The sequence below is a fragment of the Berghia stephanieae genome, chromosome 2, assembly GCF_034508935.2.
Source record: "Berghia stephanieae isolate SIO BIC M18660-M18661 chromosome 2, UCSD_Bste_1.3, whole genome shotgun sequence".
NCBI lineage: Eukaryota > Metazoa > Mollusca > Gastropoda > Nudibranchia > Aeolidiidae > Berghia > Berghia stephanieae.
The window spans coordinates 87,623,312-87,640,463 of NC_088361.1; the positions used below are offsets into that span (position 1 = coordinate 87,623,312).

General features: G+C 34.3%; 1 protein-coding gene across 1 annotated transcript; it reads left to right on the top strand.

Annotated features, from left to right (window-relative positions):
- The first annotated feature begins 5,624 nt into the window (after positions 1 to 5,624).
- LOC144965754 (GPI ethanolamine phosphate transferase 3, catalytic subunit-like) lies at positions 5,625 to 17,152 on the top strand. The gene is made up of 8 exons (XM_078901411.1): positions 5,625 to 6,514; positions 6,875 to 7,034; positions 7,692 to 7,856; positions 8,270 to 9,521; positions 10,558 to 10,818; positions 12,942 to 13,106; positions 13,861 to 14,099; positions 14,853 to 17,152. The coding sequence occupies exons 1-8, from the start codon at positions 5,742 to 5,744 to the stop codon at positions 15,057 to 15,059; spliced, it is 3,222 nt and encodes a 1,073-aa protein (XP_078757537.1). The 5' UTR covers positions 5,625 to 5,741; the 3' UTR covers positions 15,060 to 17,152.

Genomic DNA, 17,152 nt, shown 5'->3' on the forward strand with positions numbered 1-17,152 from the left:
CCGTTTTCCGTTCTTGACACTGGAAAATAATTCACCGATAAGTTAGCGAAAGACATTGAATGCATAAAATATCTCTCTGTGCTCAAATAAAAAACTTCGTGGTGTTACTCTTACAAAGTTGAAAAATGTACTGTCTATTAAGACAATAGAAATTGAGTTCAAATTCTATCCAACACTTGAATAATAAATTTTGAGTTGATCGACTTATTGTCATCAAGTTCATTGAACGGACACCTATACTTGTAGATAAGTAAAATGAAAATGAACATTTATATAGCGCATTTCTACGAAATTGCCATGCTCATTTCGTTTCACAATGTTTCATTAGTAGATATTTCGCTATATAAAAGCTCAAGTTAAAAAACAAAACAAACTCCAATCTTTGAAACTATGAACAATTTAATAATCTATCGCCAGAAATATAAAATGGATATCGCCATTATTTGTCTGTTGCCCTCTACTGCTAGTAGATCTGATACATCATGAATCTAAAAATGACAACTCAGAGCTTTACGTCCTGAATCATTAAAAATAAATTAAATGAGTAAATGAATAAATACACAAATAAATAAATGAATAAATTATGAAATAGATGAGTAAATACATAAACAGATGAATAAATAGATAATGAATGAGAACATAAAAAAAAAAAAAAAACATAAACAATTAAATGAAATCTCCTGTTTAGTGGACTTTGTTTGTTCTTTTGTTTGTTTGTTAAGGATTCATCTCAAGAATAGACCGAAGTAACTCAGGACTCCGTCATAGAATAGCATATAGATCCGCAAAGTGAGCAATAGGGGCCAAATTGATTTATTCAACACGGGGAAAAAACCGAGGTGCCAACATTGGAGCTTGAACCCGGGTTTCCAGGGTGGAAGTACAATGCCTAATTCACTCAGCCACCCCCCCCCCCCTTCCCCTTCGACCCCACCCATTCAATAATCGATAACATTATCAATGAATCAAAAGTTCTGTTCAGCGAAAATAAAATGGTCACTGATTGAGTTTCAAGTGTATCACCGCTAGGTGTTTGACGTCATGATTCTTTTTCCAGACAGGCATTTTCATGGTGTTAAATTTCAAATGTATTTGACCCAAATTTCCATCTTTTTCTTCGTGCTTCGTTGAGCTCTCCGTTTCATAATTATGAACAATTCATCGTAAAACCACTTCAGTGGAAGTTGGCCAAATAAAGTCACTGTTTTAAAAATCGCCCTAGGTATTGTTAGTTTTAAGTTATTTGGACTTTGTTTGAGGTCGAAAAATAAATTGTAATATTATATCATTAATTGTTTTTAACCAAAATGACCCATTATTTTGTTTCTTTGACTCCTTGCTGGGTCAGAGATTAAAATTCGGAGATAATACAGAGACTCAATGCCTTCGTCACTTCATCGAGAACGTTTGGTATTCAAACTCACTCAAGCGTGACAATATCAAAGAGAGTTTTAGTCTTGGTTTATGACAACTCATCATCACCTTATTGTCATCAGCCATTAGTAATAACCTAATCGATCTTTATCTGTTTTTGAATCAGCAGGCCACCCTGGCGTGTAATTCAAATATTTTGTTGTTCGGAAGACATAAAAGAAAATACATGACAACAGCGAATTTTTTAATAAAACGATATCATGTAATAGAATGATTTGTGTAGTATTTTGTATTATTGGCGAAAGCCTAAAAGTAAATACATTTGAAAACTTGTTATGAATATTAGTGTGATCATGGGCATTTAATTTCTGAATACACTAAGTAAACGCCTGCATATAGACTATGCCAATCTATATCTCTATCTCTCTTTTAAAGTAAGAAAACAAAAGAACTAAAGAAACAATAATAAAAAACAAAAAACAAAAAAAAACAAAAAAAAACAAAAAAAAAAAAAACAAACAAACAAAAACAGGCAAACAAGCAACAACAAAATAAAACAGGCAAAATAAAACAAAACAAAAACACCCCCCTCCCAATAAAAAAAAAAAAAGAAAGAAAGGAAATAAAAAGAATAAACACGAAAAGAAAACAAACTAAACAAAACAAAGCAAGAACAAAACAAGACAAAGAAAAAAAATCAACACGGAAAAAAAATACCCCCCCCCCCCCCCAAAAAAAAAAACCAACAAAAAAACAAAACAAAAAAAAAATAAACAAACAAACAAACAAACAAACAAAACAAAACAAAAACAATAAAAATAACAACAACAAAAAAATATACAAAGCAAAGAAAAAAGGAAAAAAAAAACGTGAGCTTTTATTATAGAGCAATATTCTCTAAAGGTGCTCAACGCGCTTTGCAAAGGGAACCTGACCAACAAGCAGCACGTAACATGTAGACCGAGACATGACGCCTGTTAGACGGACAGAGACAACGCTGTGAACGGCCAGGTAGTCATTTACACCTGAGTTCGGTGAGAGTCTGTGAGTAAAGAGCCTTTTCCAATGACTCAACTATGCGCCGAACGAGGCTCAAACCCAGTACCTTCCGGTCCTAAAGCGAGCATCATACCATAAGACCACATTGCCGCACAACAAACAAAAACAACATATCAAAGATCATGTTATTAGGTAATGTGTTATACATTTGTTGTTTTCTTTCTGTTTAACCCTTTGGCAGTCGCAGTCGTGTTTTGATTTTTACTCTAACAATGTACAAGTTCTAAGCCAGCAGTAGCGCGATTTAGCTCAGACGTCAACAAAACTACAAGTCGCATCGCTGTTACTGAAAATGTTGAAATCTGCGGTCAACTAAAAATATTGGGGGAGAACTGTTAATGAAAATATGTCTCGTCGTTAAGGGGTTAAAGTGAGTATTTTGTCGTTGACCCAGTGTGGTTTATAAACTGGGAATTCAAACTTCCATATTATGTTCTCTACGGAGTACAATGCAATAAAGTGTTGCTGTGAGAGACTTATAGTAGTCCTTCAGAGCCATTAGGCCACTGCAGCCGGAGTTTATCCCGGTTTCTATAGAGTAAAACGGACGTTGGGTCCTACTTTTTTGGAAGAACGCAATCATTTAATTCTTTACATTCCTTGTGGAACATTGGGCTTCAACAGTACATTTCCACCGTATTCTGTTCTGTGTCTTCTTCTTCTTCATCTCTCCCCACGACATTCCAGCCAACTTCACCTCTTCCTCACGAGACCTTCTCCGTGTTTTCTTTGTCCTAACAACCTTCCTTTTTTCCCCTAAGGGTTCCTACCACAGATTGTCTCGTAATGTCTGTTGTTGGTTTTCTGAAAGTGTGACCAATCCATTTCCATTTTCTTGTTGAGATTTGTTCGCTAATATCCTCTTGTCCAGCTTTTAACCACCAGTCTTTATTACTGATTTTCTCAGGCCATAATCTGATACCGAGTATATTTCGAAGACATCTTTTTGTAAGGTTTGACGTTTTATCTTTTTTTTTTTACAAAGAGTATTGTTTACTCTCCGTGTTTCTGATCCATACAGAAGTACTACTTTAACGTTAGTGTTGTATATTCTGAAGAGAAAATTTCGACTTCACCCAGGATTGATCTCGATTCCTTTGCAGTGAAACGAGAGCTCTACCAAAGCTATCGGTACTCTCTGTCAGAAGCATGGAAGGTAAAAATATTTCTTGCTTTAACATGGTCATTGAGAGGTAGAATTTCTTTCATACCATAACCAATGCCATTGGATTTTATCTGATTTTAAATGCAGACTTACCCGTTTTCACCAATAACAATGCGAAATAAGCTTCAGTGAAAGGTGTTAGGTTACTGTTAAATCGAAACCTGTCTGTACCTAAATAGTCAAAGCGACGTCAGGTTTCAACGGAAACGAAATATAAAGACGAACGTTTCAGATTAGGACTGCTGGCCACTGAATTTTCTTTCTTCAAACCCTCGCCCTCCCCCAAAAAACAAAAACTCAAACAAACAAAAAAAAAACAAACAAAAAAAACAAACAAAAAAACAAACAAGTAAAACAAAACAAAACCGACAAAAAAAAAACAAAACAAAAACAACCCAACCCCCCCCCCCCCCCAAGAACCAAAAGAGAAAAAAAAGAACCCCCCCCCCCCCCAACCCAAAAAAAAAATTAATTAAAAAATCAAACAAACCCCCACAACAAATCAAACTGACAAAAACAAAAACAAACAAAGCAAATCAAAAAACAAAAACAACAACAATAACCAACAAACAAAAAAAATACTAATTTGAAAAACCGTGTAGAGCAGTTCTAAGTATTCATTGTTACAAGCGCCGTAAAACCCTTAAAAAAACAAATAAGTATTCATCGTATAATATTATGTATTTCCCATTGCTATATTTATTCCCCCAGTAGCCCATATAGAACCAAATTTCCATTTAATAGTGTGCACTATGTTGCATGTTATGCCCTCTTTTACATTATCTTACTCGTTATTGCCTGTAGCCGACAGGCTACTCATTCTCACCGGAGTCGAGTGGGGGTAATGAATGTGAAGTATACCTTTCCTAAGGGCAGAACGCTGGATAAATAGACAGATAGACAGACAGACAGACAGACAGACAGATAGATAGATAGATAGATAGATAGATAGATAGATAGATAGATAGATAGATAGATAGATAGATAGGGAAGGATGTATGAATATGTTGAAAATAGATTTATACAAGGAGCATATAATTATGTTTGCGAGCTAAACTGGACCATCCTCTGGTTAAATCAAGATAGTTGTGGTACGAAAGTTGTGTCAGTGAGATAAAGATAAGAACGAGTGTGTATAAAATGGTGCCGGAAAAACAAGAAATAAAAAATACAAGGGGTTGGGGGGGGGGGGGGGGGGGGGGCATCCCAAAAAAAATCAGTCAGTCTCGACTGGGGATCAAACCTCAGACCTCCGGGTTACCAGTCAGACGTGCTAACCATTACACTACAGAGGTTCCCGAGGGTTCCTGTGGTGTAATAGTAGACCGTCTGACCGGTAATCAGAAGATGTGAGGTTCGATCCTCAGTTGAGGCAGATTTATTTTTTGGGGGGATGTTTGGTTTCCTTTCTTGCTTTGCCTGGCACTGTTTCAAACACCCTTGTTCGGATCTTTATCTTAAACCGGTGCCTGCTCCCTAATTTATCAATTTGATATTGTCGGTGTGACATATTGCTTCTCTCCTCTCTTATAATGACCCTGGTCCACGTCACGATACAATACCACGCCAAGAGAATAGAAAAGAAAACATAAATGCTTATTGAATACAATTTGGAATTTACAATAATATTGTGTTGAGGGCATAGAATTAAATTGGTTGAGGGAGAATGAAACATTAAAATACTATTGGAAAACGAAATAATAATGAGAGCAGCAATAAATAATGAAAATTAAAAAGAGCGAAGAGCCGGTGAGGCTGGGTTTTTAATATTTTTGTACTTGCTGTAGTGATACTACTTCCCAACTGATACGACAATCGTGATTCATAATCTATTTATATTAGATCAAATCTAATGCTTTATATTTTATGTTATATTATGAATTGGAATTACTTTCAATGAAGCTTTGTCATAAATAGTAATTTACACGGATCAATAGCTGCTCTTTAGAGGGTCATTGCATAAACTCATCCATAGTGATTATTTTAAGTATTTCGACTACTAAAAGTGGCCAGCCCAGCAGCCAATATGTCTGCGCCCATTGGGTTTGTTTACTTGTTTCACCTTTGCTTTTAGTAAGTTTAGCAAAAAACAAAACAAAAAGCAATAGGCACTGATCGAACTTAGAGGGTAACATTCACAAATATGGCAGCGTTGATTTCAAAGATATTCTGTATAATAATTCTGACTTCGCTTTTCATGGTGTCTGGAATTCTTATCTTTATGAAAGGCTTTTTACTTTCAAGAACTGTTGTGGAAAACATCAGCGAGTGTAAACCCGAATTCGCTAATCGACACGATGATCACGATCACAATGGGAATGAAGGTTGTTGGATGCATGGGAGATTTAAACGAGCGATTATTCTTATTATTGATGCCTTAAGATATGACTTCTTGTCATATAATAACACGGTCAGCAAAGAAAAAACGCCCCACTTTCACAATAAATTCACAAATGTACATCTCTTGAACACTAAGATGCCAATGAATTCAAGATTATACAAATTCATGGCCGACCCACCGACAACAACAATGCAGAGGCTCAAAGGTCTTACAACGGGAAGCCTTCCCACGTTTGTTGACGCTGGATCTAATTTTCAAAGCTATGAAATATTAGAAGATAACGTCATTAATCAAATAATTGCATCAGAACGACGAATAAAATTTTTTGGTGATGACACTTGGCTGAATTTATACCCAAAGAAATTTTATAAATCTTTTGGTTTTCCATCTTTTGATGTCAAAGACTTGCACACGGTTGACAATGGTATTTTGAAGCATCTCTACCCTGAAATGAGACGATATGATTGGGATGTGATCATTGCTCATTTCTTAGGTGTTGATCATTGTGGTCATCGATATGGACCCAATCATCAAGCTATGGCTGATAAATTATCACAAATGGATGTTGTTATAAGGTGAGAATCTGACATTTTGTGTTGATGATCAAGTCGTTTCTTAACTTTTTCCTCCTCCAAGTTTGTTTTATGAAGGTTTTCAGTCTTTATTTATATATGTAATTAAGATTACAAAGAAACAAACCAAAGTTAGTTTTATAGACTCATCAAACCTCATCCACAGAAGGAGTTATTTCCAATTTTTTGTTGTATGCTTTCCTGTGAATCACCAGTTGATCTAATTATTAGATCCCCTGGGTGGACTCGTAGACTAGAAATTAGTCTGACACAATAGGATATCAAACCAGGTTTGTTTGCTCTGTTTCGGTCAAATGATATCATTTAGCTTTGTTTATAAAATACATCACATCTTTATTTCAGAAATGTGACAAGGCTCATGAAAGAGGATACTGTCCTGTTTGTTATGGGTGATCACGGCATGACAAGGACTGGTGATCATGGTGGTGATAGCGCTAATGAACTGACAGCAGGCTTATGGATATATAGTCCTGGGCGACTAGCATCATCTAGACAGGATTCGGTAATAGTTCTTAGATGTCACCATTTCATATATACTTGAGTCTTCTTTATATAATATATATATATATATATATATATATATATATATATATATATATATATATATATATATATATATATATATATATATATATATATATATATATATATATATATATATTTTTTTTTTGTTATTAATTTCCTATATTTTCTCAGGTTGGCCTATTTCAAAGTACACCCATCAATCCACCTTGTAGTGAATAAAGAAATATAAGACATATTGACCACTGTTGTTTTTCCTCATTATTTGACATGCATGTGGTACACATAAATAGAGGGAAAACAGTCTTGTTTCACTCGGTCGAACTTCAACATCAATCTTGCTAACCAGAGAAAAATTTTGCCTTCTGTCTTGGGCATTGTGTGAAGGTCATGGGAAATAGAGGACGTTTTTTACTCTTTCTGATTCTCACTTTTTATGATATTATTAGATTTTAGTCATTCTATTATTCATTCTCAAACATGAAATATATAAATAAATTTACGTCAAATCATAATTACTCCGCCCATCTTTTTGTATTTACAATTCTTTTGTGAAATATTACAATTAATGAATATATGTCATATTATGATTGCAATGAAATTATAAAAATGATATTTATCCAAATATTCTTTTTAGGTGGAGGAAGTAGCTCAGACTGATTTTGTACCAACAATTTCTCTCTTGCTTGGCTTGCCTATACCATTTTCCAACTTAGGTAAAGTCATTCCAGAACTTTTTGGCCATTGCTCATGGTGGGGCACTGATTCAAATGAAATCAAGAGGATATATCATAGGATCGAGGTAATATGCCCATATAGATCATAGGTGATAATCACTTTGTGTTTTTTTTGTGTCAGAAATTCTCATGTTAAAAAAAATACGATTGTGACTCCAATTATCTCATTAAGAAATGTCATCATTGATCACCTGTTGAAGATAGATGTTAGTATTATGTTCAGAATTAAAGTTATATTTGCATTAGGCCACATAAACTAGTTTCATCTTCATCTTAAGTTAATATTTTTCTTCCTTCTCTTAATATATCTTGTATTCAGTATCAGTCAGTCATTTCACAAAATTCATCATGCATTTTTCTTCACGTTATTCCTAGAAAAGGAAATAATAGCTATTACTGTTTTCTCTATTTTATTTCTCCAAGATCAGGTAACATACATCATAAGTTCTTTTCCATTTTGGTTTTGTTTTTTTCACAGGCTTTAAGATTAAATGCCTATCAAGTCAATGATTATCTCACAGCTTACCAAGGGATCTCATCAGATCTTCCACGGAATGAACTACATGAGCTCAAGGATAGGTTTGACATGGCCGAAATTCGTTTGCAAGAACTGGTCACACAACTTGTTGGAATTGGCACATCTGGAAATGTGAGAGAAAATCTTGTTGCTGTAGAAAAAGTCTACATCTCATACCTGACGGACGCAAGAAATATATGTGAAGGGGTCTGGGCAAAATTTGATCTGAAACTGATTTCCCTTGGGTTGGTGACAATCATTGCAGGGTTGTTTCTATTGCTTTACTTCTTTCTTATGCCTGACGAAGAATCTAGTGGTTTTCCTAAATCTACTGCATTCGTAGTCTGTGGTGCTATTCTCCATCTCGTGTATATGGCTGCTCATTTTACACTTTTCCCCAAAACTGTGCCTCCTGTAATGGCATATGTTATTGCGGGTGTTTTAGTTTTTGTCATTTTTATTATTGTCAAGGGTAAACTTGTGAATTACCTTTCACATCTATCAATGGACAATTTTGTTGCTTTAGTGATGACAGTTATGAACTTGTTGATTTATTTTTCAAATAGCTTTGTTGTGCATGAGGATACGATCTCAGTCTTTTTTCTTCAAACTCTCCTGATTAGTGTATGGTTAACAATTGCTAATGAATCAAAATTAAAAGAAAAACCAGTTGATAAGTTAGAACTTGGTAGAAGTGCAAAGAAATCAAAGTCAAATCAAAATTTGTTACAAATGCTGATATCTCCTGTCAGTATTTCATTAAGTCTCACTCTAACTTGTATGGCTCTTGTTCAAGTATCATCTCATTTCAAAGCTTGCAGGGAGGAGCAGCATTTATGTACAGATTCATTTTTTCTACTGCCTCTCGCTAGTATTGATAGAACTTCCAGAAACCAAAGATACGTTTTCAGCATTGTCTGCCTTGTTATTCTAGTTTATGTAGTTAGGCGGTGGTTGAAGTACTATGGCAATTTGAATGGAATGAGTTTAGGGGTTGTTGTTCTTTCATACATGCCCTGGGCTGGTGTCGTCTTCACTGCTCTGCACTGGGCCTTACAAGCCTTGCCACCTAACTTGCTGGATTCCATACCACAGTGGCAACAAGTCATCATGGCCCAGATTGTCTATGCTGTCATCATTGTTAGTCTAGTAACCCTGCTTGTCTCTCCCTTGTTGGTCTACGTGCAAGCCAGACATAGTCTACCTTACCAAGGTATTCATTTTAATATTGTTAAAAACTATTTTTATTATTCATTTATGTTTATTTATTTTTTATTTTTTTATTTTGCTTTTTAAAAAATGTTGTGATTCAATGATATCAAAAAGAAAAAGAAAAACAACTCATTGTTTTGACATAGTTACTCTGTTACTTAAACGATAAGCATATTTTGAAACACTGTTTTAAGAATACAAAATATTCTTAGATTGATATGAAAGATGTTTAAAGTATTGTCATGTTGACACTACTTTATTCGGTATTAATGCTGCCAAGAAATTGGCTTTGCTTGTTAAGTATGCTTTCAATTTACATAATTACTGTATGATGATAATTCTGTGGATGAAATGATATAACAGCTGTCAAAATACTGCGTTATATCCCCACCCCCCTAGGTGGACCTATTTATCATACTTTCTCATACTATCAGGAATTCACTCAATGCTTCTCTTTTGTTATTTTCCCTCCTCTCCCCCCCCCCCCCCCCCCCCCCTTTCCACCTTTGGAACAATGATAATAAATGAATAGATAAATAGGTGAATCAATGGATGGATGTGTTGATGGACTAATGGCTGGATGGATTGATGGATAAATTGAAAGATGTACAAAAGGGAAATGTCCCTGGACAAGAGTAGAAATATTTTTAAAATTCAAAATCTATGGCTTCATAATCACTTCCATTTTGTAGTGAATGTACTGGCAAGTGTGATAGGCGTAGGGTGATGTTGGCACAAGACAAATTAGGTAGGATGTACAAAGTAGCAAAGCAGTTGATCCACACATTGTGATGCACTGTAGCCATAACATGTGATAACAAAATGCAGAGCTTCTATTAAAAATTTCCTTATTTATATAATATAAAGATTCTACCTTTCACCATTTTGTAAGCGTTAAATTCAATAGAGGCAATTTGGTCTTATTATATTTAAATCAGATGGACAGTTTCACATACAGTTAAAAATTCTATTTGCTTTTGGGCCTGATTTATCAGAGTATTGGCTATTATTACTGTTCTTAATATATTTCCTAACAGGTCAAAAAGACATACCTACGATATACAACCAACTGAAAGTGCAGTTGTCTGGATCAGAGGAGGAGAAACCTCCAGTGGTGTATGGCCTTGGATCTGTTTACACCTCCAGTGTATTGGCCCTGCTTTGTCTTGTGTCCAGTTTCCTTTGCCTTCTTCTCAACGACGGAGTTTCTCCCAGCATGTTGTTTGCGTTCTTATCGCTTTGTCTTGCCCTTGAATTATACTCAGCTTTAATGACAGCTCGGACAAAACAAAAGAAAGGTAACCAATATATGGCATTCTTATTATATTTAGAGTAAATATTTTAATAATTTGTGTGATTAATTATTTCATGATTGTCGTGAAGAGAGCGTAGTTTAAGCTTGCAAAATTTTAAAGTTATAACAATTGGAAGTGTATTTTATTGTTTTCCATGAGGTCCTTGATTATTTTCACTAAGCAAGTCAACCCATCATAGCTTGAAGTAATCCCTCTCAAATGATGATGTGTCAATGAGAGGAACTTAAGTCGTCATTGCACCTTTGTTTTACTCATATATCATTGGTTATTGTTATGATCTGACAGCATGTAATAGTCTCAGCTGAATTTCTCTTTCTGTTTACATCTTGGTTTTCTTCTTCTATGTTGTTTTCTTTTCATGTCCTAGAATGAAATTTTATTTTTCTCTTGCAGTGGCTAGAATTATATCTTGGGAAGGGAAACAAGCAGAGTTCTTTTTTAATTTTTGAGATCATATTATTTTTTTGAAAAGGATCCTGTGTCCTGTGCTGGAAGTTTAAGGTGGTCTTAATTAAGACACAGGGATTGATTGCTCTTGTAATCTCAGTATGTTAACTTGTCATTATCTACTTTCAACCCTGTTGCTTAGATTTCCCTCAGATTTCCTGTTTTATCAGTTTTTAACAAAATGAGTGACATTTGCGGATGCGGATTAATTCACTGGCTATTATTTTTTCCTGCTAGACCTATCAAGGATAAAGGATTTTCTAATTTAAGAGGCATAGTACATGAAGTCTTTGCTGTGAGAATGAAATAAGTGTAAAATGTAAGAACTTGAAAACAGAAATGATTGACCTGCTCGTATAAAATTTTGTTTTATTCCATCAAACAATTTAATATAGATTTTAGAAATGTATTTTTGTTTTTGGTCTAATTTACAGAATGCTACAATACATCTGTCATGGTCTCAAGTGAGTAAAGAGCTACTCGACTATGCATAAAGATATATGTAGAATGAGGCCCCAGAATTTACTAGTTACTATAAATAAAAAACAATTAACGATTTGTTTACAATGAAATAAAAATAATGATGAAATTTAATTAAAAGAGATAAACAGTGATCGTGGCAGTTACAAATAGAGATATGAATTTTTTTACGTAACTTATGATAATATGTCAGGTTCGTAAGTTTACGTTTCCAGGCAGTTGATGGGCTTGGATGATCTATTCCTCTGATAACAGGATCGGACTCGTAAAATTCCACTTCCAGGCAATTGGTAATGGGTTAATATGTAATCCTTTGACAGCGGGCTCGGGTTTGATCCTTGAAGATTATACAATCAAAGTTAAAAGCTCCGGCGTCTTAATGGTGTAGATATAATATCTACAAAGTCCCAAAAGATAAAAATCTTCCAGTATATAGAAGGAATAGAGCGACTGGCCGTCCGGCATAGATTGTGAAGAGAAGTGAGTGTCAAATGTTAGACCTATCAGCTTTTATAATAAGTGGCTACGTGACAGAATGTAGAACGAAAAGTATTCACTAATTAGAAATTAATTCCAGGGAAGGCTATAAAAGGAAAGACGATCTAATATTAGAAGGTAAAGTTTATCTAAGCCTACCGAAATATAACTGGAGTGAGATGAATTCAGTTCTTAATAAAATAAAATTTAATAAGATAATTGTGAACAACCTTTACTGTGACAACATCAGCTTGGCGATATTGACTTTTAAGATGTTACTTTATTTTGATGTAACAATAGTTCCTTTTTTCCCATAATCATATATATTGGCGGGGAAAATGACATTTATTTTTTCCTTCTCCACCCCCTTCCCCTTCCACCCCCCTTTTAATTTTTTTCATTCTGTCTTTCTTTACTAAGGACTATTTAATGATACACATTTCTGTGATAAAAAAGTCTACAGAACTTTGATAAAGACGGTTACCTTTGAATGAAGCTATTCCTCTTTTTTGATGTCCCGGTTATAATGATGATGATGATGATAATAATAATAATATTGATAATGATAATAAAAATTATAGTTATAAAAATGATAAATAATAATAGGTTATTTGTTTTATAGTGACATACAGACCAAAGCTTTACTTTTATTTCACTCAATTACAACTTTCAACTTTTTATTTATTCCATTTCCTTTACAGGTCAAGGTCATCTGGATAGAATGTCCTGGTCGGGAATAGTTCTATTGAGTTTATTCTCTACTGTGTTTTTCTACACAACTGGCCACCAAGCCACGATTCCCAACATCAGGATGGAAGCTGCTTATACTGGTTTTCATGGAAATTTTAACTCTATGATTCTGCCAGGTTTATACCATTTTGAATGCCTTATTTTTAAAGCTTACACAAAAGAAAAAAAACCCCCAACAAAACAGCAATTAAATCGTAATTTTCATTTTATTATATAATAAATGTTTGTCATGCTCGAGAGTATTTTTTTACGAATTGGCGTGACTAACAAAGTTATAAAATATTTCTTGCATCTTTTCTCATTCTTCAGTGATTTACACTTCTATTGTTGATATTCAACGAGTGAAATACATAGAATTGTGTATTAATTTAGTTTAGTATTTCGGTATCTTTTAAAGCTGTATGTTCATTTTTGTTCAATCTTTTTTGGCGGCTTAGCTGGGTGTTCATGTAGAGAATTATAGCATCCTAATAATTCCAAAAGCAAGTAAAAATATCAAACAGCGATTCTCTTATTATATCAGCTGATGAAATTTGAATTTTTGTACCCAGTTTCAGACAGTCAATTTTTTTTCTCTTGCAAACAAATACATGATTTGATAAAAATAAGTCTTTACTTCATTTAATTATTTTTTTCTCTCTTCCCCCCCCCCCCCCCCCCCCCCCCCCTCCTTGTTGCTTATTACTATCTGTGAAAGATCTACTTTATTTGAAATACTTTTTAAAAATCTTAAAAACCTAGAAAATTGTTATTTAATTCTTCATTGGCATAATTGAATCTCATTCAAATCATAATCCATCCCATCGTTCATCTTATTGTAGTTGCAAATCTAACTGTTTTAACCAACTGATTTTGTTTTCCCCTTCTAAGGATTCCTGATTTGGAGCAACACTTTTGCCAGTCACATCTTCTTCTGTTTGGCATCACCTTTGTTGGTGTTTTGGCCCGTCTTATCAAGTGCTCTGCTGCCTTGGCTGGTGAAAAACAAGGAGCAAAGACAAGAACAAGTGACATGGCAAGGAGATTTTTGTCTATTCAATGATGGGATTCGACTGAGAAAACGCTTTCTTCATCTAATTTGTGGAATCTTACTTTTTTCTAGTCTGAAGGTTAGTCTCATCATTATAAAGATTTGCTCTACCAGTATTATTATGAAACGTCTTTTATTGAGATGTTTAAAAGTCATTATTTACAAGAAAAATGCAACTTTGAAAATGACTCTCCAATTAAATTATTTTCTCTAAAATCCTAGAACATTTTAATTTAATCCTTCATTACTAAATCTTATTCAAATCATAATCTATCCCATTGTTCATTTTATCATAGTTTTAAACCAAGCGTTTTTACCAAGAGAGCAGTAAGAGCAGACTCTGGTTTCATTCAAGCCACTTCTCTGTTATTGCTGTTTTTATTCAAATCGTTATAATCCGATTTCACGTTAAAGCAATATTGAACTCTGCAGTAAAGTGTTTAAGTATGCATCGATAAATGCTTCAATATTTATTACTGGTGCTTCTCTGTTATTCTGTTTAGACAGAAATTTTGGATTATAGAATCATGTACCAAAGTGAATGTTTTGCGTTGGTTAAAATCCTCAGAAAATTACCTACTGCATGTCGTAACATAAAGCACAAATCCACGTTTTATAGAAACTTTCTCCAATTTTAAGTTTTAGGATCCATCAAGGACAAGAATTACTATTTATTATATGATGATAACACTTATGAAATATAATGGGAAGGGGGGAGGGGTGGTGCTAGTTATATCTTTGTTAATAATTGCTTTATACTAATTTCCACAAAATTCAACTCAACCAACAAAAATAACCACTATTCAATCTTTTGTTGTTTTTGTTTTATCAGGTTCTTTCATCAGCGTGTGCTGCCACTTTACATCGACGTCACCTAATGGTGTGGAAGATATTTGCCCCAAGATTTATTTATGAGGCTGCCATGTTTGCAACAACTTGTACGATGTTGACAATTTCATTCTTGTTTGTGTTGAGGGTGGATTCATCTCTCTCTAAGTTTGTCAGGACTTTACCCATGGATAAAAGCAAAGAAAATTAATGAAATCACTCATCGCTGCAATCATATTATGAGAGGGTCATAAGTTACAGTAAACATTACATTTGAATGCTTTATTGTTGTATGGAATGTTTTCATTAAACAATTTATTATTTTATATACTCGGAAAAGTATTTTATCTAAAGGATGTTGCTTTAAGTGGCAGCGTTGGTCAGCAGTACAGTCTTTGCTTCGTACCCGAAAGGTACCAAGTTTGATCACCTGCCGCTGTGCTGTGTGGCCTTGAGCAAGTCACCCTGCCCTAGCTACCTTTGCTGCATTGCGCAGCGGCTGACGCCTGGATTATTCCAGTCTTCCCTTGGAATAGACCCTAAAGACAAAATTCCCCATTGGGATGAAGAAAGGGAATTTTATTTATTTTTGTTTTATTTTTATTAACTTAAAAACTACAAGGTCTCAACGTTTGAAACCCTGTCCAGACAACCTGATGGCTTGATTACAAGGAAGTTTTTTACACATAAAAGCCTAGAGAATGTAGCAATGACTATCCCGCACAAATCTTTGGGCCTCTTTTTTGGTCACGAAGTGCCCAAATTCGCGACAAAATATGGGACGAAGCCGTTTCGTATATGCTATTTAAAAAAATTAATTACGACGCTGTTTATTGATGAATTTGACTGAAAGTTGGCACACAGTTAGAAATGAGGTCATTTTAGATTATGACAAGTAACAAAACTCGTGCGATTACCAGAAGACTGTTAAAAATAGATTTATATTCTTTGGAGTAAAATATTTCTAAAACTACCGGGCGTGGAGGTTTTGTCGCTGACAAGGTAATACATGAACATTTCTTCTTTTTAGTTCTAAGATATCATTTGAACATGACGAGTACTTTTCCCGTATTTTACAAAACACCATCCTAATTTGCACTTCATTCGTAATCGACAGGAAGAAATTCTGCCCCCCTTACAGCCCGACTCACAATACGAGTTCAAAACGATTTGGCACCAAACTGAGCAGCTGAGCGGGTCGTGGCAAAGCGCTTTCTGATTGGCTGACTTTGTTTTAAAGTTCATGACTAGTCAAAATGTCTGCGCAGTCTCCCTAACAGAGGGGTGTTTATCGTCTGTCATTGTGTTTGGGTTCAATAAACATTTGATAATTTGACTGTTTAATTTTAATGAATTTAAGAAATTATGATGTCAAAAGTTTTCGATTGCAATACGATCTACAATCTCAGCATGGCTTTAATTATTGTGTTCCACCAGTAACCTTTGTCCCCTTGTCCAATTTCTCTTTTCCTTCTATATTTCTTTCGTTTATGTACGCAATCTCCCCCCCCCCCCCCCCCCCCCCCTTCTCTGTGTGTGTGTGTGTATTATAGTATTATATACCATCCAGCTCTAAAATTATAAAAGTTAGAACTCTTCTAATATTTTCATCATAATCTATATCAAATTTGCCATAAAATTGCCAAGTTTCAATCTCTTAATCCACTTATTACGCGAGATACAGCCATAAGTCGAAAAAAATGCAGAAAAAGCGTCCCATAATTTCGCGTTTTTTTTCCTCTTTGCAGGTCATCCAAATAAATGACACCTTTGAAACTGCATAACTTGTTTATTTATAAATGGATTTTCAAAATTCAAAAACATTTTTACTCATTTGAGATAGGGTTTAATTTTAGACAAATTTACCTCAAAAAGAGAAAAAAAACATTTTTCATAGTCATTGCTAGAGAATGTAATAGCTGTAGAAAAGCGTTATATCATTGAATTGTAATTTTAATACAATGGTTATTTATTTTCTTTCATGAAGACCTGTATATTGATTGAGAAATTTTGAACAATTGCACATTATTAACTTGTTGAGCTTTTGTAGACCAAAAGAAGGAAATTATTTTGGCGTCATCCTGACTTTACTGCAAGTACTGCAAACAAAAGAAACACTGTACTGCATATAAGGCTAAGTTATCCTTGACACAAATTTAAGAGCAAAAGTCTTCTCAAATAACGAAATCCTTCCATCTTTCTCTATGATATTCTTTCACTTTTGATATCCAGTTTATCAGAAAACCTTTTCATTGAGCATTTTGTTTCATCTTGAAAAAAAAATTAAAGAAAAAAGAATAAAGT